At 36.5% G+C, this 25904-nt stretch overlaps 1 protein-coding gene across 1 annotated transcript in view; it reads left to right on the forward strand.

The window, feature by feature from the left end:
• The window catches only part of AGBL4 (AGBL carboxypeptidase 4), a 1285194-nt gene that overhangs the window by 522065 nt on the left and 737225 nt on the right, over positions 1-25904 (forward strand). The window contains exon 4 of the mRNA XM_060141936.1: positions 20599-20693. Coding sequence (XP_059997919.1) covers positions 20599-20693 — 95 coding nt within the window. The remainder of the gene's footprint in view (positions 1-20598; positions 20694-25904) is intronic.

Consider the following 25904-nt stretch of genomic DNA (forward strand, 5'->3'; position numbering starts at 1 on the left):
GAGGAAAAGGGAAAAAATCAATCCTTGCTCTCAAAGTCCACCTCCTCAATTTGGGATGATTCTTTGTCTATTCATATATTCCACAGATGTAGGGTACATCAAGTTGATTGTGGAGCTGTAATCCGCTGCTTCTGAGCCTGCTGGGAGAGATTTCCCTTTCTCTTCTTTGTTCTCACAGCTCCCAGGGGCTCAGCTTTGGATTTGGCCCTGCCTCTGTGTGTAGGTCGCCAGAGAGTGTCTGTTCTTCGCTCAGACAGGACGGGGTTAAAGGAGCCAGTGATTTGGGGCCTCTGGCTCACTCTGACCTGGGGGAAGGAGAGGCACGGAGTGCGTGGCGAGCCTACGGCGGCAGAGGCTGGCTTGACACTGCAACAGTCTGAGGTGCGCCATGCGTTCTCCAAGGGGAGTTGTCCCTGGATCCCGGGACCCTGGCAGTAGCGGGCTGCACAGGCTCCCCGGAAGGGGTGTGTGGATAATAACCTGTGCTCACACACAGGTTTCTTGGTGTCGGCAGCAGCCGCCTTAGCATCTCATGCCCGTCTCTGGGGTCCGCGCTTTTAGCCGCAGCTTGCGCCCGTCTCTGGAGCTCCTTTAAGCAGCACTCTTAATCCCCTCTCCTCACGCATCAGGAAACAAAGAGGGAAGAAAAAGTCTCTTGCCTCTCTTCCTCGGCAGGTCCATACTTTTCCCTGGGGGCAGGTCCATACTTTTCCCCGAACTCCCTCCCGGCTAGCCGTGGTGCACTAACCCCCTGAAGGCTGTGTTCATGCCGCCAACCCCAGTCCTCTCCCGGCACTCCAACAGAAGCCTGAGCCTCAGCTCCCAGCCCCGCCTGCCCCGGCGAGTGAGCAGAGAAGCCTCTCGGGCTGGTGAGTGCCGGTCGGCCCTGATCCTCTGTGCGGGAATCTCTTCGCTTTGCCCTCTGCACCCCTGTTGCTGCGCTCTCCTCCATGGCTCTGAAGCTTTCCCCCTGCGCCACCCACAGTCTTCACCCGCGAAGGGGCTTCCTAATGTTGTGGAAACCTTTCCTCCTTCACAGCTCCCTCCCACTGGTGCAGGTCCCGTCCCTATTCTTTTGTCTCTGTTTATTCTTTTTTCTTTTGCCCTACCCACGTATGTAGGGGGTTTCTTGCCTTTTGGGAGGTCTGAGGTCTTCTGCCAGCATTCAGTAGGTGTTCTGTAGGAGTTGTTCCACGTGTAGATGTATTTCTGATGTATCTGTGGGGAGGAAGGTGATCTCCGTGTCTTACTCTTCCGCCATCTTCCCGGAAGCCCCCAAGAGTGTTATATTTTATCAAATGCTTTATTTTCACATTTGAGAGAAACTGCTTTAATCTATAAATGTGGTATATTATAAGGATTAATTTTAGAATTTTAATACAACCTTGCATTCCTAAAGTAAATTAACTGTAATTCAGTGCTCCCTGCCACTGGATTTAATTTGATAATTTTTTTGTTTAGTTGTTTGGGAAGGAGATGTTCCTGAAACATCCCTTTCACATTTCATTATCAAGTTTATGTGCATCACATAACAAGTTGGAAAATGTTCCCTCACTTTCAGTTATCTGGAATAATTTATGTAAGATTGGTGTTTTGGTTTCCTTAAATGTTTCGAAGACTTCACCAGTGAAGCTGTCTGGGCTGTCTTCCTTAAATGTTTCGAAGACTTCACCAGTGAAACATTCCTTAAATGTTTCGAAGACTTCACCAGTGAAGACTTCACCAGTGAAGCTGTCTTTTCTTTGTAAGTTTTTAATAGTATATTCAATTACCTTCATAAGTTTAATAGAATAATCAGATTTTATGTGTCTTCTATCAGTTTTGATAAGGTGTGTTTTTGCTTTTCTAGAATTTGCCTTTTTCCTCTAATTTTTCAACTTCATTGGAAATTTTTTTTTGCTATAATATGTTTTCTTGTCTTTTTAATGTTTGTGGTTGTGATTCCTTTTTTTATTCCTGATATGAGTAAATTTTGCTCTTTCTATATTTTTCTTATTATCAGTCCAATGTTTTATAGGTTCATTGTGGATATTCATATGTTCTTGAATCCCTAACCTTCTTGGAATCTCTATTTATCCTAAAGGTTTCCTTCAGTTTCTCTCTCTTTTTTTTTTTTTTTTTTTTTTTGCGGTACGCGGGCTTCTCACTGCTGTGGCCTCTCCCATTGCAGAGCACAGGCTCCAGATGCGCAGGCTCAGTGGCCATGGCTCACGGGCCCAGCCGTGCCGCGGCATGTGGGATCTTCCCAGACCGGGGCACGAACCTGTGTCCCCTGCATCGGCAGACGGACTCTCAACCACTGTGCCACCAGGGAAGCCCTCTCTTTCTTTTAATATGTAAATAATCATATCATCTGTGAATAACTTTTTTTATCGTCATATTTTTTAGAATCATTTCTAATTTTATTGCACTAGAACTTTCAGTATGATGTTGAATAGAAATAACAGTAGTGGCATCCTTATTGTTTCCTGACTTCAAAAGGAATATTTCTCATATTTCACATTAAGTTGGATTGCTATAAATTTTTTATTTATTTTTTATACAGCAGATTCTTTTTAGTCATCCATTTTATACACATCAGTGTATACATGACAAGCCCAATCTTCCAATTCATCACACCACCCCCGCACCCCCCGCCGCTTTACCCCCTTCATGTCCATAAGTTTGTTTTCTACATCTGTGTCTCACTTTATGCCCTCCAAACCAGTTCATCTGTACCATTTATCTACGTTCCATATATATGCGTTAATATATTTGTTTTTCTCTTTCTGACTTACTTCACTCTGTATGACACTCTCTAGATCCATCCACGTCTCTACAAATGACCCAATTTCATTCCTTTTTATGGCTGAGTAATATTCCATTGTATATATGTGCCACATCTTCTTTATCCATTCGTCTGTTGATGGGCATTTAGGTTGCTTCCAAAACCTGGCTATTGTAAATAGTGCTGAAATGAATATTGGGGTGCATGTGTCTTTTTGAATTATAGTTTTCTCTGGGTATATGCCCAGTAGTGGGAATCCTGGGTCATATGGTAATTCTATTTTTAGTTTTTTAAGGAACCTCCATACTGTTCTCCATAGTGGCTGTATCAATTTATATTCCCACCAACAGTGCAAGAGGGTTCCCTTTTCTCTACACCCTCTCCAGCATTTGCTGTTTGTAGATTTTCTGATGATGCCCATTCTAACTGGTGTGAGGTGATACCTCATTGCAGTTTTGACTTGCATTTCTCTAATAATTAGTGATGTTGTGCAGCTTTTCATGTGCTTCTTGTCCATCTGTATGTAATCTTGGGAGAAATGTCTATTTAGGTCTTCTGCCCATTTTTGGACTGGGTTGTTTGTTTTTTTGATATTGAGCTGCATGAGCTGTTTATATATTTTGGAGATTAATCCTTTGTCCATTGATTCATTTGCAAATATTTTCTCCCATTCTGAGGGTTGTCTTTTCATCTTATTTATAGTTTCCTTTGCTGTGCAAAAGCTTTTAAGTTTCATTAGGTCCATTTGTTTATTTTTGGTTTTATTTCCATTACTCTAGGAGGCAGATCAAAAAAGATCTTGCTGTGATTTATGTCAAAGAGTGATATTCATATGTTTTCCTCTAAGAGTGTCTGGTCTTACATCTCGGTCTCTAATCCATTTTGAGTTTATTTTTGTGTTGGTGTTAGGGAGTGCTCTACTTTCATTCTTTTACATGTAGCTGTCAGTTTTCCCAGCACCACTTATTGAAGAGACTGTGTTTTCCTTACTGTATATCCTTGCCTCCTTTATCATAGATTAGTTGACCATAGGTACGTGGGTTTAACTCTCGGCTTTCTATCTTGTTCCATCGATCTATATTTCTGTTTTTGTGCCAGTACCATATTGTCTTGATTACTGTAACTTCATAGTATAGTCTGAAGTCAGGGAGTCTGATTCCTCCAGCTCTGCTTTTTTCCCTCAAGGCTGCTTTGGCTATTTGGGGTCTTTTGTGTCTCCATACAAATTTTAAGATTTTTTGTTCTAGTTCTGTGAAAAATGCCATTGGTAATTTGATAGGGATTGCATTGAATCTGTAGATTGCTTTGGGTAGTATAGTCATTTTCACAATATTGATCCTTCCAATCCAGGAAAATGGTGTATCTCTCCGTCTGTATATGTTATCTTTGATTTCTGTTGGTATCATCTCTAATTTCTTTCATCAGTGTCTTATACATTTCTACATAGAGGTCTTTGGTCCCCCTCAGTAGGTTTGTTCCTAGGTATTTTATTCTTCTTGTTGCAATGGTAAATTGGAGTGTTTCCTTAATTTCTCCTTCAGATTTTTCATCATTAGTGTATAGGAATGCAGGAGATTTCTGGGCAATTAATTTTGTATCCTGCAGCTTTACCAAATTCATTGTTTAGCTCTAGTAGTTTTCTGGAGGCATCTTTAGGATTCTCTATGTATAGTAGCATGTCATCTGCAAACTAACAGTTTTACTTCTTCTTTTCCAATTTGTATTCCTTCTATTTCTTTTTCTTCTCTGATTGCTGTGGCTAGAACTTCCAAAATTATGTTGAATAATAGTGGTGAGAGTGGACATCCTTGTCTTGTTCCTGATCTTAGAGGAAATGCTTTCAGTTTTTCACCATTGAGAATGGTGTTGGCTGTGCGTTTGTAATATATGGCCTTTATTATGTTGAGGTAGGTTCCCTCTATGCCCACTTTCTGGAGAGTTTTTATCACAAATGGGTGTTGAATTTTGTCAAAAGCTTTTCCTGCATCTATTGAGATGATCATATGGATTTTATTCTGCCCTTTGATAATATGGTGAATCACATTGATTGATTTGCATATATTGAAGAATCCTTGCATTCCTGGGATAAATCCCACTTGATCATGGTGTATGATCCTTTTAATGTGCTGTTGGATTCTGTTTGCTAGTGTTTTGTTGAGGATTTTTGCATCTATATTCATCAGTGATATTGGTCTGTAATTTTCTTTTTTTGTAGTATCTTTGTCTGGTTTTAGTATCAGGGTGATGTGGCCTCATAGAATGAGTTTGGGAGTGTTCCTTCTTTTGCAATTTTTTGGAAGAGTTTGAGAAGGATGGGTGATAGCTCTTCTCTAAATGTTCGATAGAATTCACCTGTGAAGCCATCTGGTCCTGGGCTTTTGTTTGTTGGAAGATTTTTAATCACAGTTTCAATTTCATTACTTGTGATTGGTGTGTTCATATTTTCTATTTCTTCCTGGCTTAGTCTTGGAAGCTTATACCTTTCTAAGAGTTTGTCCGTTTTCTTCCAGGTTGTCCATTTTATTGGCATAGAGTTGCTTGTAGTAGTCTCTTAGGTTGCTTTGTATTTCTGCAGTGTCTGTTGTAACTTCTCCTTTTTCATTTCTAATTTTTTTTGATTTGAGTGCTCTCCCTCTTTTTCTTGATGAGTCTGGCTAATGGTTTATCAATTTTGTTTATCTTCTCAAAGAACCAGCTTTTAGTTTTATTCATCTTTGCTTTTGTTTTCTTTGTTTCTATTTCATTTATTTCTGGTCTGATCTTTATGATTTCTTTCCTTCTGCTCACTGTGGGTTTTGTTTGTTCTTCTTTCTCTAGTTCCTTTATGTTTAAGCTTAGATTGTTTATTCGAGATTTTTCTTGTTTCTTGAGGTAAGCTCGTATTGCTATAAACTTCCCTCTTAGAACTGCTTTTGCTGCGTCCCATAGGTTTTGTATCATCGTGTTTTTCTTGTCATTTGACTAGGTATTTTTTGATTTCCTCTTTGATTTCTTCAGTGTTCTCTTGGTTATTTAGTAATGTATTGTTGAGCCTCCATATATTTGTCTTTTTTACTGTTTTTTTCCCCTATAATTCATTTCTAATCTCATGGCACTGCAGTCATAAAGATGCTTGATATGATTTCCGTTTTGTTAAATTTACTGAGGCTTGATTTGTGACCCAAGTTGTGATCTATCCTGGAAAATGTTCCATGCGCACTTGAGAAGAAAGTGTAATCTACTGTTTTTCAATCGAATGTCCTATAAATATCAATTAAATCTATCTGTTCTATTGTGTCATTGAAAGCTTGTGTTTCCTTATTAATTTTCTGTTTCAAAGATCTGTCCATTGGTGTAAGTGTACTGTTAAAGTCCCACACTATTATTGTGTTACTGTCAAGTTCCTCTTTTATAGCTGTTAGCAGTTGCCTTATGTATTGAGGTGCTCGTATGTTGGGTGCATATATATTTATAATTGTTATATCTTCTTCCTGGATTGATCCCTTGATCATCATGTAGTGTCCTTCCGTGTCTTTTGTAACATCCTTTATTTTAAAGTCTATTTTATCTCATATGAGTGTTGCTACTCCAACTTTCATTTGATTTCCATTTGCATGCAATATCTTTTTCCATCCCCTCACTTTCAGTCTGTATGTGTCCCTTGGTCTGATGTCGTTCTCTTGTAGACAGCATATATATGGGTCTTTTTTTGTATCCATTCAGCAACGCTGTATCTTTTGGTTGGATCATTTAATTCTTTCACGTTTAAGATAATTATCTGTATGTATGTTCCTATTACCATTTTCTCAATTGTTTTTGGTTTGTTTTTGTAGATCCTTTTCTTCTCTTGTGTTTCCCACTTAGAGAAGTTCCTTTAGCATTTGTTGTAGAGCTGGCTTGGTGGTGCTGAATTCTTTTAGCTTTTGCTTGTCTGTAAAGCTTTTGATTTCTCCATTGAATCTTAATGAGATCCTTGCCAGGTAGAGTAACCGTGGTTGTAGATTCTTTCCTTTCATCACTTTAAGTATATCATGCCACTCCCTTCAGGTGTGTAGAGTTTCTGCTGAGAAAGCAGCTGTTAATCTTATGGGGATTCCCTTTTATGTTGTTTGTCATTTTTCCCTTGCTGCTTTCAATAATTTTTCTTTGTCTTTAATTTTTGCCAATTGGATTACTATGCATCTCTGTGTGTTTCTCCTTGTATTTATCCTGTATGGGACTCTCTGCATTTCCTGGACTTGGCTGGCTACTTCCTTTCCCATATTAGGGAAGTTTTCAACTGTAATCTCTTCAAAAGTTTTCTGGGTCCTTTATATCTCTCTTCTCCTTCTGGGACCCCTATAAGGCGAATGTTGTTTTTTATGTTGTCTCAGAAGTCTCTTAGGCTGTCTTCATTTCTTTTCATTCTTTTTTCTTTAATCTGTTCTGCAGCAGTGAATTCCACCATTCTGTCTTCCAGGTCACTTATCCATTCTTCTGCCTCCAGTTTTCTGCTGTTGATTCCTTCTAGTGTATTTTTCATCTCAGTTATTGTATTGTTCATCTTTGTTTGTTTGTTCTTTAATTCTTCTAGGTCTTTGTTAAATGTTTCTTGTATCTCCTCGATCTTTTCCTCCATTTTTTTCCTGAGGTTCTGGGTCATCTTCACTATCTTTATTCTGAATTCCTTTTCTGGAAGGTTGCCTATCTGCACTTCATTTAGTTTCTTTTCTGGGGTTTTATCTTGTTCCTTCATCTGGTACATAGCCCTCTGCCTTTTCATCTTGTCTATTTTTCTGTGAATGTGGCTTTTGTTCCACAGGCTGAGGATTGTAGTTCTTCTTGCCTCTGTATTAATTTTTAATAGATATGTTGTATAAGATAAAGGAAGTTCTTTTTTATTTACAGCTTGCAAACATTTTTAAAAAACTTTTCTTGAATGGCTGTTGAATTTTATTAGATAGTTTTACTATATCTATTTGTTGATAATTCAGTATTTCTCACTTAATCTGTTAATATGATAAGTTACATTATATCTCTTTTTAATGTGGAATAGTCCTTCCATTCCTAGGGTCCATCTTACTTTGTTTTGCTATACTGGTGTGTGTGTGTGTGTGTGTGTGTGTGTGTTTGTATAAACTTACTGCTGGATTTGAATTGGTAATATTTTATTAATATTTTTCATTCAATGTTCATAATTGATATAGGGCTATATGTTTCCATTCTCCAGTTGTCCTTGCCTGTTTTTGTTTCAAATTTATAATAGTCTCATAAAATGAATTGTGTAGTTTTTTGTCTTTTTCTTTTATTTAACTTAACTTTAATATTTATGAAAATAAAATACATTTATGTTATTTTAAAAGTCAAGTGCTACTGCAAATGCCAAAAATAAAATATCTCTTTACTTTTGCCACAGTTTTTGATTCCTGCTTCTTAAAGCAAAAATCAGCAAACCTCTTTATTTTTAATTAATTTTTATTGGAGTATAGTTACTTTACAATGTTGTCTCACCTTCTACTGCACAGCAAAATGTATCAGCCATACATATACATATATCCCCTCAGTTTTGGATTTCCCTCCCATTTAGGACGCCACAGTGCATTAAGTAGCGTTCCCTGTTCTATACAGTATGTTCCCCTCAGGTGTCTACTTTATACATAGTATCAATAGTGTATATGTGTCAGTCCCAATCTCCCAATTCCTCCCACCCCACCCCTTTCCGCCTTGGTATCCATACAATTGTTTTCTATGTGTGTGTTTCTATTTCTGCCTTGTAAATAAGGTCATCTATACCATTTTTCTATATTCCACATATATGTGTTAATATACTATATTTGTTTTCTATTTCTGACTTAGTTGACCCTGTATGACAGTCGCTAGGTCCCTCCACATCTCTACAAATGACCCAATTTCATTCCTTTTTATGGCTGAGTAATATTCCATTGTATATATATACCACATCTTCTTTATCCATTCCTCTGTTGTTGGACATTTAGCTTGCTTCCATGTCCCGGCCATTGTAAATAGTTCTGCTATGAACATTGGGGTGCATGTGTCTTTTTGAATTATGGTTTTCTCTGGGTATATGCCCAATAGTGGGATTGCTGGCTCATATGGTAGTTCTATTTTTAGTTTTTTAAGGAACCTCCATACTAGCCATGGCAATCAGAGAAGAAAAAGAAATAAAAGGAATCCAAATTGGAAAAGAAGAAGTAAAACTGTCACTGCAGATGACATGATACTATACATAGAAAATCCTAAAGATGCAACAAGAAAATCACTAGAGCTAATCAATGAATTTAATAAAGTTGCATGATACAAAATTAATACACAGCAAACTTCTTTTGTAAAGAACAAATTTAGGCTTTGTGAGCCAACATGTCTCTGTCGCAACTAGTTAACTCTGCTATTATGTGGCAAAAGCAGACATAAACAACACCTAATCAATGAGGAGCAAGGGCATTTTTTTTTTTCAAAAACAGGCAGCAGGAAGAATTTGGACCTTGCTCTCCTGCTCTTGAGGCAGTCACTTTTATTTCTTCTAATTGTTTCTTCTGATATTATTTCTGTATTTCTAAACAAAATTTCTATACCGCTATTTTCTATTCATTTTCGTTTTTGATAGTATTTACCAACTTTGTATTATGAGATGATGATTTCATTCTTTAACCGTTCTACTAAAAAATACAAACACTTCTCCTCCCCCATATTTATATCACTATTTTGGTTAAATTAATATTCAGTCTTTTCTTTATTATGAATAGGTAAATAGTCATTATATATGGTTAAGATTTTCTCTTCTGCAACTGTTCCATCTGCCTCCTGCCTTCTGCAGATAATTGCTTCTTTTCCTGTTAAACTGGTATTCAATGCTCCTTTTGCAAATCTCTTCTGTTTTCCCCAAGTCCTCCCCCTGACTCCCATCATACCTTTGCTTGGCTGCTTTTTTCTCTGCTTCTATTGATGTCTTTCATCATTAAAAGATTGTCATTAAATTTTGAAATAAGGTTCTATATACATATTTGGACCGTGCTCATTCATTTCTTTGGGGGAGTCTCCCTTACCTATATGTGTAAATCTTTTATCTTGATTGGTGGTTTTCCCATAAAAGAATTTTCTAAACTCCCGACTATAGAGATATGCTCGACTACCAGTATTCTGGATTTTGAATCTGGAATCTCGTCAACCACTCCAGGGAATGAGCCTCTAGTTTCCTGTCATGATGGACAATGAGTCACTTGGGTGCTTGGTGTGAGGGAAGGAATATGGGGACTTAATTTTTCTTTATAAAGAACCAAGCTGTGCCTGGCACCCCAGGTGCTTCCAGTGTTTTGCATTCTGAGATTCCTTGGTGTGAATTATTATTTTGTTTCTTAATTTTTTAAGTTAAGTACTTACCACTTTTTTTTAAAAAACATCTGTATTGGAGTATAATTGCTTTACAATGGTGTGTTAGTTTCTGCTTTATAGCAAAGCGAATCAGCTATACATATACATATATCTCCTCCCTCTTGTTTCTCCCTCCCACCTTCCCTATCCCACCCCTCTAGGTGGTCACGAAGCACTGAGCTGATCTCCCTATGCTATGTGGCTGCTTCCCACTATCTATCTATTTTACATTTGGTAGTATATATAAGTTCATGCACTCTCTCACTTCGTCCCAGGTTACCCTTCCCACTCCTCTTGTCCTCAAGTCCATTCTCAACGTCTACATCTTTTTGTTTGTTTGTTTGTAATTTTAACTCTTTATTTGAGTATAATTGCTTTACAATGGTGTGTTAGTTTCCTGCTTCTCACTAGCTATCTGTTTTACATTTGGTAGTATATATAAGTCCATGCCACTCTCTCACTTCGTACCAGCTTACACTTTGCCCTCCCCATGTCCTTAAGTCCATTTTCTACTTCTGCATCTTTATTCCTGTCCTGCCCCTAGGTTCTTCAGAACAATTTTTTTTTTTTTTAGATTCCATATATATGTGTTAGCATACGGTATTTGTTTTTCTCTTTCTGACTGACTTCACTCTGTATGACAGTCTCTATGTCCATCCACCTCACTACAAATAACTCAATTTCGTTTCTTTTTATGGCTGAGTAATATTCCATTGTATATATGTGCCACATCTTCTTTATCCATTCATCTCTCGATGAACACTTAGGTTGCTTCCATAGCCTAGCTATTGTAAATAGAGATTTAGTGAACCCTGTGATACATGACTCTTTTTGAATTATGGTTTTCTCAGGGCATATGCCCAGTAGTCAGATTGCTGGGTTGTATGGTAGTTCTATTTTTAGCATTTTAAGGAACCTCCATACAGTTCTCCATAGTGGCTGTATCCATTTACATTCCCACCAACAGTGCAAGAGAGTTCCCTTTTCTCCACACCCTCTCCAACATTTATTGTTTGTAGATTTTCTGATGATGGCCATTCTGACTGGTGTGACGTGATACCTCATTGTAGTTTTGATTTGCATTTCTCTAATGATTAATGATGTTGAGCATCCTTTCATGTGTTTGTTGGCAATCTGTATATCTTCTTTAGAGAAATGTCTATTTAGGTCTTCTATCCATTTTTGGATTGCATTGTTTGTTTTTTTGATATTGAGCTGCATGAGCTGCTTGTAAACTTTGGAGATTAATCCTTTGTCAGTTGCTTCATTTGCAAATATTTTCTTCCATTCTGAGGGTTGTCTTTTCATCTTGTTTATGGTTTCCTTTGCTATGCAAAAGATTTTAAGTTTCATAAGGTTCCATTTGTTTATTTTTTATTTTATTTCCACTTCTCTAGGTGGTGAGTCAAAAAGGATCTTGCTGTGATTTATGTCATAGAGTGTTCTGCCTGTGTTTTCCTCTAAGAGTTTGATAGTGTCTGCCCTTACATTTAGATCTTTAATCCATTTTGAGTTTATTTTTGTGTATCGTGTTATGCAGTGTTCTAATTTCATTCTTTTACATGTAGCTGTGTAGTTTTCCCAGCAACACTTATTAAAGAGGCTGTCTTTTCTCCATTGTATACTCTTGTCTCCTTTATCAAAAAAAAGGTGACCATATGTGCGTGGGTTTATCTCTATGCTTTTTATCCTATTCCATTGCTCTGTATTTCTGTTTCTGAGCCAGTACCATACTGTCTTGATTACTGTAGCTTTGTAGTATAGTCTGAATTCAGGGAGCCTGATTCCTCCAGCTCCGTTTTTCTTTCTCAAGATTGCTTTGGCTATTCAGGGTCTTTTGTGTTTCCATACAAATTGTGAAATTTTTTGTTCTAGTTCTGTGAAAAATGCCAGTGGTAGTTTGATAAGGATTGCATTGAATCTGTAAATTGCTTTGGGTAGTATAGTCATGTTCACAGTGTTGATTCTTCCAATCCAAGAACATGGTATATCTCTCCATGTGTTTGTATCATCTTTAATTTCTTTCATCAATGTCCTATAGTTTTCTGCATACAGTTCTTTTGTCTCCTTAGGTAGGATTACTATTAGCTGTATTATTCTTTTTGTTGCAATGGTAAATGAGAGTGTTTCCTTAATTTCTCTTTCAGATTTTTCATGATTAATGTATAGGAATGCAAGTAATTTCTGTGCATTAATTTTGTATCCTGCTACTTTGCTAAATTCATTGATTAGCTCTAGTAGTTTTCTGATAGCATCTTTAGGATTCTCTATGTATAGTATCATGTCATCTGCAAACAGTGACAGTTTTACTTCTTCTTTTCCAATTTGGATTCCTTTTATTTCTTTTTCTCCTCTCATTGCTGTGGGTAAAACTTCCAAAACTATGTTGAATAACAGTGGTGAGAGTGGACAACCTTGTCTTGTTCCTGATCTCAGGGAAATGGTTTCAGTTCTTCACCATAGAGAATGATATTGGCTGTTGGTTTGTCACATACGGCATTTATTATGTTGAGGTTAGTTCCCTCTATGCCTACTTTCTGGTGGGCTTTTATCATAAATCAGTGTTGAATCTTGTCAAAAGCTTTTTCTGCATCTACTGAGATGGTCATATATTTTTCCTCCTTCAAGTTGTTAATATGGTGTATCACATTGTTTGATTTGTGTATGTTGAGGAATCCTTGCATTCCTGGGATAAACCCCGCTTGATCATGGTGTATGATCCTTTTAATGTGCTGTTGGATTCTGTTTGCTAGTATTTTATTGAGGATTTTTGCATCTATGTTCATCAGTGATATTGGCCTGTAATTTTCTTTCTTTGTGACATCTTTGTCTTGTTTTGGTATCAGGGTGATGTTGGCCTCGTAGAATGAGTTTGGGAGTTTTCCTCCCTCTGCTATGTTTTGGAAGAGTTTGAGAAGGATAGGTGTTAGCACTTCTCTAAATGTTTGATAGAATTTGCCTGTGAAGCCATCTGGTCCTGGGCTTTTGTTTGTTGGGAAATTTTTAACCACAGTCTCAATTTCAGTGCTTGTGATTGGTCAGTTTATATTTTCCCTTTCTTCCTGGTTCAGTCTCAGGAGTTTGTGCTTTTCTAAGAATTTGTCCATTTCTTCTAGGTTGTCCATTTTATTGGCATATAGTTGCTTGTAGTAATCTCTCATGATCCTTTGTATTTTTGCAGTGTCAGTTTTTGCTTCTCCTTTTTCATTTCTAATTCTATTGATTTGAGTCTTCTCCCTTTTTTTCTTGATGAGTCTGGCTAATGGTTCATCAAATTTGTTTATCTTCTCAAAAAACCAGCTTTTAATTTTATTGATCTTTTCTATCATTTCCTTCATTTCTTTTTCACACTTCCTTTTCAATCTTTATTCTTTTCTAGTGTATGCATATAAGGCTAAAATTTAATTTCTCTCTTTAATGTTTTTACTTTATGACACATGCTCTGATATGTAGTGCTGAATTAATCATCCAATTTCACATACTTTCTACTCTTCATCATTATTTTTTCTTTGTTACATGAAAAATTAAGAATATATATAAAATTTCAAAATGTTGAGAGTTTTTTGTCAACTTTTTGTAAAATATATATGATTTTATGACTCAATAGTGAGCGGTTGTTATTAGAAGAGTATTAATTCTCTGTTATTTGTTGAGATTTGTCTTGTGACCATATGTACATGCTTAATCTTTTACAATTATCCTTCTTTTACTTGATAAAAGTTTGTTATCTAATCGTGTATGTGGAAAGCATTGTAGGTTTTAATAAGTGATCTTTTAATGGAGCTTATCAAATTGGAAGATTACAATTTTCTACGTCCTTCAGAATATTTGGTTGTCTCCACTCTCAATTACTGAGATTAATCATTGTAGATTAATCAGTTTTTACTTGAGGTATTGTCAATTTTTGTTTTATATATTTTAATGCTTTTATTAGGTGCATACATATTTAAAGTTGTTATATCTTCCTGTAGAATATTTGGTTTTATGTGGTGATTATATCCTTAACCTTACATTTTTTTTTACCTCAGTCTGTTTTGTGTGATACTGCCATAACTCAAATAGCTTTCCTTTAGTGAATATTTTCATGTTATATCTTTTTCCACCCCTTCACTTTCAAAATTTTTGTGCTATTATGTTTTATGCATGTCTCTGGGAAAGATTATAAATGTAGATTTTTTTCCTAATCTGTTTTTTAACAAAGAGAAGTGTCAATTTCCAATATCTTCGATTATTGATATTTGGAATTATTTCTACTATCTTATTTTGGGCTTTCAATAAGTAATGTTTTTCTTTGCTTTTTATCCCCTATCCTATCATATCTTCTATTATATTTATCATGCTTTCTTTATTCTCTTCTTTTTACTCATTTGGAATTTATAAATCCTGTTTCTATTATTGTGTTGACTACTCTTGAATTCCCACATTCTTATTTTATAGCAATGTTTTAAGTTAATTAGCTTCCCTATCCTCCTGTGGAATCATACAAAGACCTTAGAATACTTTAAGTCTGATCTTGCCTCTCTCCTCTTCACCACTGTCCCAAACACATCTGTTCTATTGACCAGTGTTTTGGTGCAAACTTTTTAACACTCCTAAAATTTAATACTGTTATAATAATAGTTTTATTCATTCAGTTCTTATTTAGATTTACTTGTTTCTCTGCTCATTGTTGTTTCTTGCCATTCTTACCTTTTATGTTCAAATTCTTTCATCCTCTGAAGTTCATCTTTTAGTAGCTCCTTCACTGAGAGTCTGAAACTGCTAAACATCTTAAGCTTTGTTTGTCTGAAAATTTATCATACCTTCATTCTTGGGCAATGTTATTCCATTATTTTCTGGTCTCTTATGTTGCTGGTGTTAAGTCTGCATAAGTCTAACTTCTGTGTCTTTGTAGGTAATTTTTGTTTTCTCTGATTTGCTATCAAAACATGTTCTTCACTTTTGGTGTTTTGTAATTTCACTATGATGTGTCTATATCTAGATTTTTAAAAAATCCTGCTTTGGATGGACTTGTGATTCCTAAATCTGAATATACATGTCTTTCATCAGTTCTGGAATATATTCAGCCTTTTCTGTGTAGATTTTGCCTCTCCCAATTTCTCTTGTCTCTCTTTCTAGAACTCTTATCAGATGTATATTTTTATTTATTTCCCCTCTGTCCCGTTTTGTATTTTCTCTCTTTATAAGTCTCTCTGTTGAATTTTGGAAATTTCATCCATTCTGCATCTTAACCTGTCTACTGAAATTTTTAGTTTAATTAATTTTTCATAATTTCTAAAGGCTCTCTTTAATTTTTTCAAGACTATTTCTGGTGTTTTAAAATTTTTATTGTGCTTTGTTCTGTTTTCATGTGTTTGAAACATATTTTTAATTTTTTAATCATTAAAAAAAATGCTTTCTTTATAGTTCACCATATAGTTTTATGACCTGAAGTTCTTTGTGGTCTAATTCGGTTATCTATTTTTCTGCTGATTCTCACTTTTAGTGTGTATTGTTTTCTTGTATGTTTTATAAATTTATATGAAAGTTTGACCTATTTAGGACTTCATTATGGAAATTCTGTGTGCCCGGACTGAAAATGTGTGCATTCAAAGTGATTTTTTTTTCTTGTTTTGACCAGGTGCCCCAGGGTTATCTTCCTGTAACTAAATTTATTGTAAATGCTTTACCTGGGTTCTTAAGACCAAGCTGGTAATGTAAATTCCAACCCAAACCTCAAAATGTTCTGGCCCATGTTTGAAAATTACTTCTTCTTTCTCAAATGTATGAATAGATAGGCATGCATCTTTGTTATCCCCCATTGCTAGTGAATGATTTCTTTCTATACCACAGTTCAACTAATATTATATCATTTTGAGGATCCTAAATTTGTGAAGGCATCTCATGTCAGATATCCTGCCTCATGCAGATTCAAGGCCTCGTTTGCTATCCTTGCATAGATGTTAGAAATCTAATTTGTTAGATACTAAGACCAGTGACCTGCCTTCTGCACCTGTATTTTTCTGGCATCTATGGATTTCTTTTTATTTATTAGGAGTTCTTCACGTAAATAATGTTCTTAAATATTCTGTAATTTCTAGGAGTTTACGAAAGGTTATCCAGAGCAGTGTTCTCTAACATTTTTCACACCCAGGCACATAGAGAAAATAATATGTGTACACTTAGGCAAGATGATATCTATGCAGAATTTTGGAGTACCTGGGGAATGTTTGGAGGATGACTATATGAAGCTTGGTGAAAAAAATTAACACATAATTTTTGAATGAAACAAAAAATATATACAGAGGATATCAAATGCTAAAATTTTTTTAATCTTCAAATTTTTAATTGAAACACTTGAGTTTTTGTCCATGCACATTCCATTTTTATATGAGGTTTTGACTTCTGAAATGGATATATGCAATTCCTGATCAAGACTTTTCAATGATGATCTATTCAAAGTCTTAATAGTCAGCCATTAATGAGAAACTGTTCACACAATAAAATGATAAAATTTTTAAACTGTTCAAATATTTAAACCATATGAAATTATATTAAAGTAACAGTTCTCCTTTTTTCATTCATAATTGAACTGTTGAAATTTCTTGTGAAAAACAAGTGATGGTAAGACAGGAATAAAGACACAGACCTACTGGAGAACGGACTTGAGGATATGGGGAGGGGGAAGGGTGAGCTATGACAAAGCGAGAGAGAGGCATGGACATATATACACTACCAAATGTAAGGTAGATAGCTAGTGGGAAGCAGCCGCATAGCACAGGAGTATCAGCTCGGTGCTTTGTGACCGCCTGGAGGGGTGGGATAGGGAGGGTGGGAGGGAGGGAGACGCAAGAAGGAAGAGATATGGGAACATATGTATACGTATAACTAATTCACTTTGTTATAAAGCAGAAACTAACACACCATTGTAAAGCAATTATACCCCAATAAAGATGTTTAAAAAAAAAAAAAGAAAAACAAGTGATGTTAAAATCTAACCAAACTTTCAATACTACAATGATTTAAGATAATGAAACATTTTAGAATAATGATGACCCTCTAATTTGCAGAATGTGCATGCCTATTTAGAATAGTCCTTGGGACTAGCTTGGACACCATTAAGTAGAAATTTTACTCCTGACTGGACAAAAGTATTGGATATATGGGAAGATAGAGAATCAAGGCCACTGTCTGGGACTGCATGCAGGCTTCTCATTACACCCTCAGCAGCACTGGACCACTCCTTGGCCTACACCCGGAATGGAGCTCTTGAACTCCTCCATAGCACCACAACCCCCTTACTAAGGATGGGCAGAGCCCCAGGCCTCACACGTGGCTACCTTGAGAGCTTGTGCTACAGGTCACCATTTGCAAAGTTTCAATATAGAGCATCATATTACTGAAACAAGAAGCCTGGATTAAAATTTTAAATAGAGAGAAGAGAGAAAAATAAATAATGGAAGGAAGGCAGTAAGGCAGGCAGGCAGGCAGAAAGGAAGGAAGGAAGGAAGGAAGCTGTAAAGAACTAAAAGATCCAGTTTCATTGAAGATAAGGGGGAAAATCTCAATAAATAGTGAATACCTATTCTTATCTAGATGCAATGTGACAGGTGATTACTTATGTAATCTCACAGATTTTTATAAAAACTTTGTTAGGATGGTATTATCATCTGAATTCCAGATTGATTTTTAAATCAATATCAGAATGAATAATCATCTTGCCTAAGCTCACAGAACCAATGGGGAACTGGCTTTCAGTCTCAGATATATCTATCTGGAAAGTCCATGATCTTATTCTCTTGAGTCAGTGGACTTGGTTCAAATTCTAGCTCTACTACTAACTATTATGTAATTTTAATTTACTTAATCTCAATACCACTTGTCTCATCCATAAATAAGAGGTAATGAGGTCCAGGCATCTCTAGTACTTAAAAGCTATCCAGGTGATTCTAATACACAAAACACTGAAACTATGAGTGCTTAACTTAGAATTTGGTGCATAGAAAGTCTCAGAAGTTGTTATTTTTATAGTTGTTGCTGTTACCATTACCTCATGGATACAGTTTCATCTGATGTATTTTGAGTATATAACTGACAAATAGCTAGAAAATATGGAAAGCCAAGATTTCCTGCACTGCTTACTTCCAAATACCTTTGATTCTCACAACCACATGCTGCCTTACTAAGTAAGCTAGAAAACATTTTTAAAAATGCACAGGTGGAGAATAATAAAAGACTGTTCAGGAATTCTCTGGCAGTCCAGTGGTTAGGATTCTGCACTTTCACTGCCAGGGTCTGGGTTCGATCCCTGGTTGGGAAACTAAGAACTAAGATCCTGCAAGACATGCAACCAAAGGGAAAAAAAAAAAGGCATACTTATTGTCCAGACACTTAAGATTTAAGTCCTAGCTCTACCAGTTAATAGTTCTGGGATCTGGGGGTGGGGGGTAAGCCAGTTAGCCTTTATTAAATTCAATTTCCTCATGTCTAAAATTGGGCTAAAATAAACAACTTTTGTTTATGGATAGAGAAGCTAAATAATATAGCATATTTTAAACACCTGAGAAAATTTCTGGCATGTATTAGGATATGAATGATCAATAAATATTCCACTTTTTAATTTCTTTATTCCAACTTCACATATACACATTATTTCTGTATTAGATTTCCCCCTGCATTTAGCATTAGTCTAGATCCTGAAAGTGCACCATGGCTTCCGGGTTCACTGGAGATGGATCTGACACCTGGAATCTCCAGAAGAAGAAAAAAGGGGGATTAGGCCCTGTGAGGTTCAAAGGCCATTTGTCCCCTTGATATTGATTTTCTTAAAACAGACAGTAGCCAAGACCCTGGCAGAAATAATTGAACTGACAACAGGCAGGTCCAGGTTATTAATAATGGAATAGTCTTGGACATTCTTGATGACTTAATTTAATGACTGAAAGGAGTTCTGAAACTGAAATGCCTGGAGATGGGGTCAATGGCTAGGTCTCTGAGGAAAAAAGAAAACATGAGTTATTCCTAAGAAGTTATTTCATAGAATAAAGCATTTTATGGTAGTCCCAAATATGAGGCCAGAGGAAATGGTTTTGATTTTCTGTTTTTAAAGGAAAATGAAATTTTGAAGGCTTGAAAAATTGCCACTATATTTATATTTATTTTTGCCCTTATTTTGGAAAATAGACTTGGTTAAAGTTATGGCATTTGAACTTTAGTGAGTAACTCAAGGGTAGAGATCTTGGATATCTTAACTTTTTTATCCCTTGGGTTCAAATATCAGTTCTCCATCTTTTAATTGCATGGCTCAAGACAAGTTAGTTAATACCTCTGAACCTCAGTTTCCACATCTGTAAAATGTTAATATTTTATTATAATTATAAGAGAATATTTAAAAAATTTTAAGTGTATAAAATTTCTGGCACTTGACATTAATATTCACACAATAAACATTTGTTCAATGAAATAATACATGAATTTTGATGCTTCTGTCTTCCACTGCCTCTGGATAGAAAAGCCAGCCTATGGTTAACCTCTTGCAAGCTTTTCATTTTCTCTGACTATTCAGGCTGCCCTTGCCCTGAACATCATCCTCTCTCCTTTGGACTGTTTCAGTGGTCATTTAATGTCTTTTAATCCCAGTTCTCTTTCCTTTCCCAATCTCTCCTCCCCACTTGTGACAAAGCTGTTTATTAAAACAAAGACCTGATCTCTTTTTAATATACTACCCTTCTGGAAGGGTTTTAGTCATCTAAAACATTCCACTCCCCCATTTTAAAGGTAAGAACCAGAGAGGGAAGGAGCTCACCCAAGTGTCTGTGCTACTATAAACTGATACTGAGATTAGGGTTGAGCTCAGTACTCCTGGCCCCTAGCAGAAGATAACAAAGGGGAAGCAGACATATATCCTTTAGTTCTAATCAAAGGGGTGCTGAGCAGTTACAAATTTTTTAGTTTCAGTTTTGCACTAAGTTGTTATCTTTAGTTTTGTTGAACTTCAAACGCACTACTGTTACTATAATGATAATATTATTCATTTCCATGGAAATTCTAGGTGAGCCTAGAGAGAGGGCACAATTAATAATGATAACTGAAACTTATATAGCTTTCGCTATGCACCAAGCATGGTTCCAAACACTGTACTTTTATTAAATTATTTAATTCTCATCAGTAATTCTAGGTACCATTACTATCCCAATTTTTCAGATAAGGAAACTGAGGCACAGAAAGATTTAGTAGCTTGGCAAAGTCACGCATTGAGAGTGGTAGAGTGGGATTAAAACTCAGGCTTCCATGTTCTAGAGTCTGTGTTCTTAACTACTATGTTAAGCTAGCAGATAAGCTAGCAGAAACATATTGAATTTCTGTGAACACCATTTATCCTCACTATGCTGGTAGTTAGTCCATATGGTTTCCTATAACCCTGCTTATTACTTCCAGTTCTAATTATCAGGAAGTTGCAACTTGAATAGCATAGTCTGATAAACGTTTCCCTCTTTCTTTTTCAGAGAGTCATTTTCAACATTGTTAACTTCAGCAAAACTAAAAGTCTTTATAGAGATGGGATGGCCCCTATGGTGAAATCTACCAGCAGACCAAAATGGTAAGTGACCCACAGAATGGGACCTCCTTCTGACTGGGGAATTTGACCCAGGGCTCGAGTTTATCTGCTGTATGGCTAGGGCTTAGTCTCACTGGCACTAAGAAGAGTTAGATGAGTTTCTGGATGGCCATTATCTGGGCTCTAGCTACTGCTCTTTGAGAATGTTGGAATAGAAAACATGGTCCCATGTTTGGAGTCACTAGCATTCTATTATGCAGGAAGGTACAGTCTGTTATTTGATAAACTCCCTGTCCTGTTTGCCTTTTATCATGATATATTTGGAAGCATAATTAAGTTGATCCCGTTCCTTTCTTTTCTAACCTGGGCATACATATTGTACAGTAACCTAGGAGGACATCAGGAGCTACAGTTTAGAAGATATCCCTTGGTTTGCTTGTTTGTTGTGGTGTTTTGTATAGATGTTGTGTGGGTTTTTTGGATGTTAAAGTTCTATTTGTCCCATTGCTATAGTGTGGATGAAGACAGTTGTATAGGATTACTTAATAATAGTAATGATGATGATGATGATAATGATGTTAATAATAACTACTGTCACTTACTGAGAGAGCCCACTCTTCGGCAGATGTTTAATATTTGCTGTTACTAGTCTCACAAAATTTTTGCAAGGGACATTTTAAATATCCCTATATTACAGATGATGAAATTGAGGCTAGGATAGGTTAAGGACTTTCTCATGACCATAGATAGTAAGGGGAGGAGCCTGTGTTATTGTTATTATCCCACACTGACATTCAAACCAATTAATTTCTTCATCCATTCATTCATGTATTCATTCAACATTGATTGCACCAAAATGAGAGTCTTTAAAGACAGAAACCAAGTGTTATTCATCTGTCACGCAGGAGATGTTAAGTGAATGCTTTTGAATTGAACTGAATTCATGATGAGAATTTACATGTAAAGTGCCTGGCACTTGCTTAGTGCTCAATAAATGTCATCTATTATTGATAGTATAATGTAGAATACTATACAAATTCCAGGAATTGTTAATATTATTCTAGCTTTGATACCTGTTCAAATATTAATGACTAGTGAGAAGATCATTTCCAAGTACCTATATTTATAGAAAGCTAGCAATTCATAAATATTGAATTGTGCTTTTATGTAGAAAAGATACTTGGCAATTTTCTATAAATGCTGGGCTGAGAAACTCAGGTTTGTAAAAGTGTAGGCATTTGATGATGATAATGAAAACTCTTTATTAAAAGATAAAAATATCTTCCTGGGCCTGTTTTTTACTTTACTAAATCAAGTTAACTCTACTGCTGTTCCTCAGTTTCCTTTTGACATTGGGATCTGAACAAGGGGTAGGCCTTTGCTTTGAGTCTCTGAATTCGGCCTGAGTGGATAATAACAGAGCACTTATTTCTGTTAATAGGCATATGTGTAGATAGGTGCTTCAACCTTGTCAACGAAGTATATCACTGTTGATCTGCTCACAAGGGCCTTAAAATAACATTGTACTTCTTTCACCAGGCTCTGTGTTGGGATCTTACATAACAGCAATAATCACCATTTGGTTTCCTCAAGTGTTCAGTTCTGGAGTCTTCTCTTTTTGTGTGCTTTTGAAAATCCTTTTGCCTTAATTATTTCATTTTGTTTTGTTTTGTTTCTCATGGACTACCATTTGGGTCCCCTCTGTCAGGGCTCTTGACAAGCTTTTGAAATATTAATGAGTCCCTGTATTTATATTATAATGCCTTAGAAATAAGTTAGCGTTCTTATCCAATGTTGGCAGGCTCTCAGCAGCCTCTGTTATCCAGTCACTGGACTTCTCTAATCGTCTAAAAAGGGTTTAAAGTTTCAGAACCAAGTCTGGTGTAGTTGAAGCCAATAAGGCACAAGGTACCAGAGTAAATCAAGTTGTTGATATGTCTAATCTCCCCTGTCTTTTGCTTTACCATCCCCTGACTTTGGATGGAAAGCTTTTTACCTTCCTTCACACTCCCTTTTCCTCAAGCAAGACATTTGGATATTTATTTACTTGATAGGACTTTACTGAGCACCTTAATGTGCTATGCACTATAGATATTGGGCATATACAGGATTAATGTGACAGAAACGATCTGTTCCCAAAGAGAACTTTCATTTTAGAATTTTATTAACTGATCTCTGCAGGCCATAATTGTTACCCTTCTTTCTACTGTTTTTTTCTGAAGATCGTTTCTGTACCTTTGGTGCTTTCTGCCTAGGACTTTCTTCCATTCCTTTGTTGATTCCCAGTATGAGAACCTATCTTCCAGTAATCATCATCCTAAATCTACCCAGGGTAACATAAGAAGTGATGTGACTGTTTAGCTCTCAGATTATTAGATTTTACTGGTCCTATGGAGTTCCGCAATTTAGGATTCTAAACAGTGTCCCGACTCGAGGCTGACAATTGCCATACAGCTCTCTTGTCTTCTCTAGTGTCTTCCTAATTCTAGTTTCCCCGATACCAGGGCAACCACCATAATAAAAGGAGAAGTAGTGGATACTTTTCTTGTCTAGGGGTTTTACCTATTTTAATATTACAAATAGGCATTGGAAATATTCTTACCTCATGACAAACATTAAAAGCCCTAAATTTCCTGGATGAAATATATACCAAATTGGGAAAATAAACTTTCTTCACATTTTCAAGGTGAAATAAACATTCGTCTTCACCTGTCATAGAGGGCTGTAACTGATTCCAAGCAAAGATGCCTTCAGAACTTAGCATGGGTCTGGTAATCAATTAGTTGTAGAAAGCAAATAAGCAAAAGAAGCAACTAAAAAGCCATTATGCAAATAAATATATGATCACTCAAGTCTGTTCTGCCTTGAGGAGATAAAATCAGCATACCTAGCAGCGAAGTGGAGAAACTGAAAGATTCAGAAGTTTTCTGCCTATTTTAGTTCATTCTAATTCTGTTTACATATTAGACTTATAGGGATTGTTGGTTGTTGGGACTCTGTAGCATGAAGTTTTTTCAACCATAACTGATTAATATTTTTTAATATTGTCAAAGGCTGAAATTTCTATGTGCTAGACACTGTTGGAAACCAGCATTACAAAACAGCCGATATTTGTATCCTCACCTATGCAGAAACTAAACCTAGGATATTTACACAGCTAGTAAGTGGTGGCATTAGCTAGAGACCTCAGGACTCTACCTTTACTGTTCCTCCCATATTCCATGCATGGAAAGGGTAGAGAAGGGGGCACAAAGAAGCAGTGTGTAGCATGCAGCTGTGTGGCCTTTGGTAGATCTGAAATAACTTCTCTGATTGATTTGTCCATTGTAGTAGATTGAGGAGATTGGACTATATCTAAGATGTAGCTTTCATGTAACACATTGTTATGGAGCATCTAACTTTGTGCTAGGTACTGGGGTGATAAATATGAATATGACCTGGATTATATCTTTAAAATTTTATTTTTTAGGGGTTTAAATGAAACAGAAACATAAATAGGCACAATGTAAGGAGCATTGTACTAAAGACCACTAGGGAGGTATATAAAATGTGCTGTGGATTAGAGATGAAGAAAATAATACTATTAGGACTTGGGGAGAAAGGGAGAAGCTTCTGGGGCAGGTGGTATTTCAGCTAGATCTTGAGGAAATTGGACAAGAACAAAATTAAGGAAATGGGATTCCAAATGCAAGATATAACTTGATGAGCCATGATACCTCTTTTACGAGCCTCAGTTTCCTCAGTGTAAAAAGTGCATAATAATACTTTTTTACAGAGTTGTTATGATAAATAAATGTGAAATGGATGTGTAAATACTTTTTCAAGTCTCAAGGATCTTATTAATTCAATAAATTTATTTTCCTCTGCCTTACCCAAGACTGACTGAATGAGTGTTATTCCTTCTTTCCTTCCCTTTCTCCTTCCTTCCCTCCCTTCCTTCCTTTATTCTTTTCTTCCTTCCTTAAGCTTGTCAATAAATGCTAAGCAGTTACAATGGACCAGGAATTATGTAAGGTATTGGAGTAAAACAAGAGAAATATGATTACTGTTCTCATAGAGCTCATAGTCTACAGGGCTAGACATTAAATATGTAACTTTTGATAAATGTGATAACTGTTAAAATGGGATAATTCAGCATGCATGGAAACTATTCGGCATGCTATATAGCATTTAAGACTTAGACTGCTTCACGGATAAGAGACCTTCCTTAGGAATGTTATTTATGCTGAGAGCTACAAGATCAATAAAAGTTACATCATAGTGGGTGGAGGTATGTGTTTGACGGCCAGGAGTTGAAACAGATCATTACACCTTTGATGAACAAAGAAAGGACAAGGTGATTGGAGTATGAAATTCTAAGGAGAAAGTCTGGAGAGGTAGGTGTGAGTGAAACTGATGTGAGCCTTGTAAACCGAGATAAAGAGTTGGACTTGATTCTGAGGGCAATGTAAAGAAATTGAAGGGATTAACCAAGAGCCAGGACATGATTGGCATTTTATAAAGATTAGTCTTGTTTCTGAATAGAGAATATCTTGGAGAGGAAGACAGTTGTTTAGAGATTTTTTGCAATACCTGAAGCCAATGATGGATTAGAAGGGTAACGGTAGTGATGAAAACAAGTGGATGGATTTGAGGGTTAACAGAGGTTGAATAAACTTGTCTGTGATTGACAGGCTGTGGCGGGTAAAATAAAGTGGGGGTGGGGGGGTGTCCTGCATGACTCCCAAGTTTTCTGGAATAGGCAACGGAAGGGATGGTGGTGCCATTTACTGAAGATAGGGGCCATGGGACAAGAGACAATTTTGGCAGATTTGGTTGGATAGGGGATATGATGAGTTTAGCCTTGGAATCATTTAGCTAGAAGTGCCTGGGAGATATCTAAGTAGAGATGTCAAGTAGGCAATAGGGTATATTGATAAGCAACTCAAGACATGAATATGGAGGTGCATATTTAGAAGTCATAAGCCTGTAGATGATAACCAGAACAGTAGGAACAGATGTGATCCCCCAGGGAGGTCATACGTAGTGAAAAGAGACGATTAGGACAGGGCTCTGAGAAATCCCCATTTAAAGGTCAGGAAGAGGATGAGAAGCACAAAAGAAGATGAGAGGGACTGGCCAGAGAGTAGGAAAAAAACCAAGAAACTGTGGTGTCATGAAACCGAGGAGACAAAAAGGAGTGGCTAACACTGCCAACTGCTACTGATGGGTCAAAGATAATTAAGGTTTTAAATGCTCAATGTCTGTAGTGAC

The sequence above is a fragment of the Lagenorhynchus albirostris genome, chromosome 2 (assembly GCF_949774975.1).
Source record: "Lagenorhynchus albirostris chromosome 2, mLagAlb1.1, whole genome shotgun sequence".
Lineage (NCBI taxonomy): Eukaryota > Metazoa > Chordata > Mammalia > Artiodactyla > Delphinidae > Lagenorhynchus > Lagenorhynchus albirostris.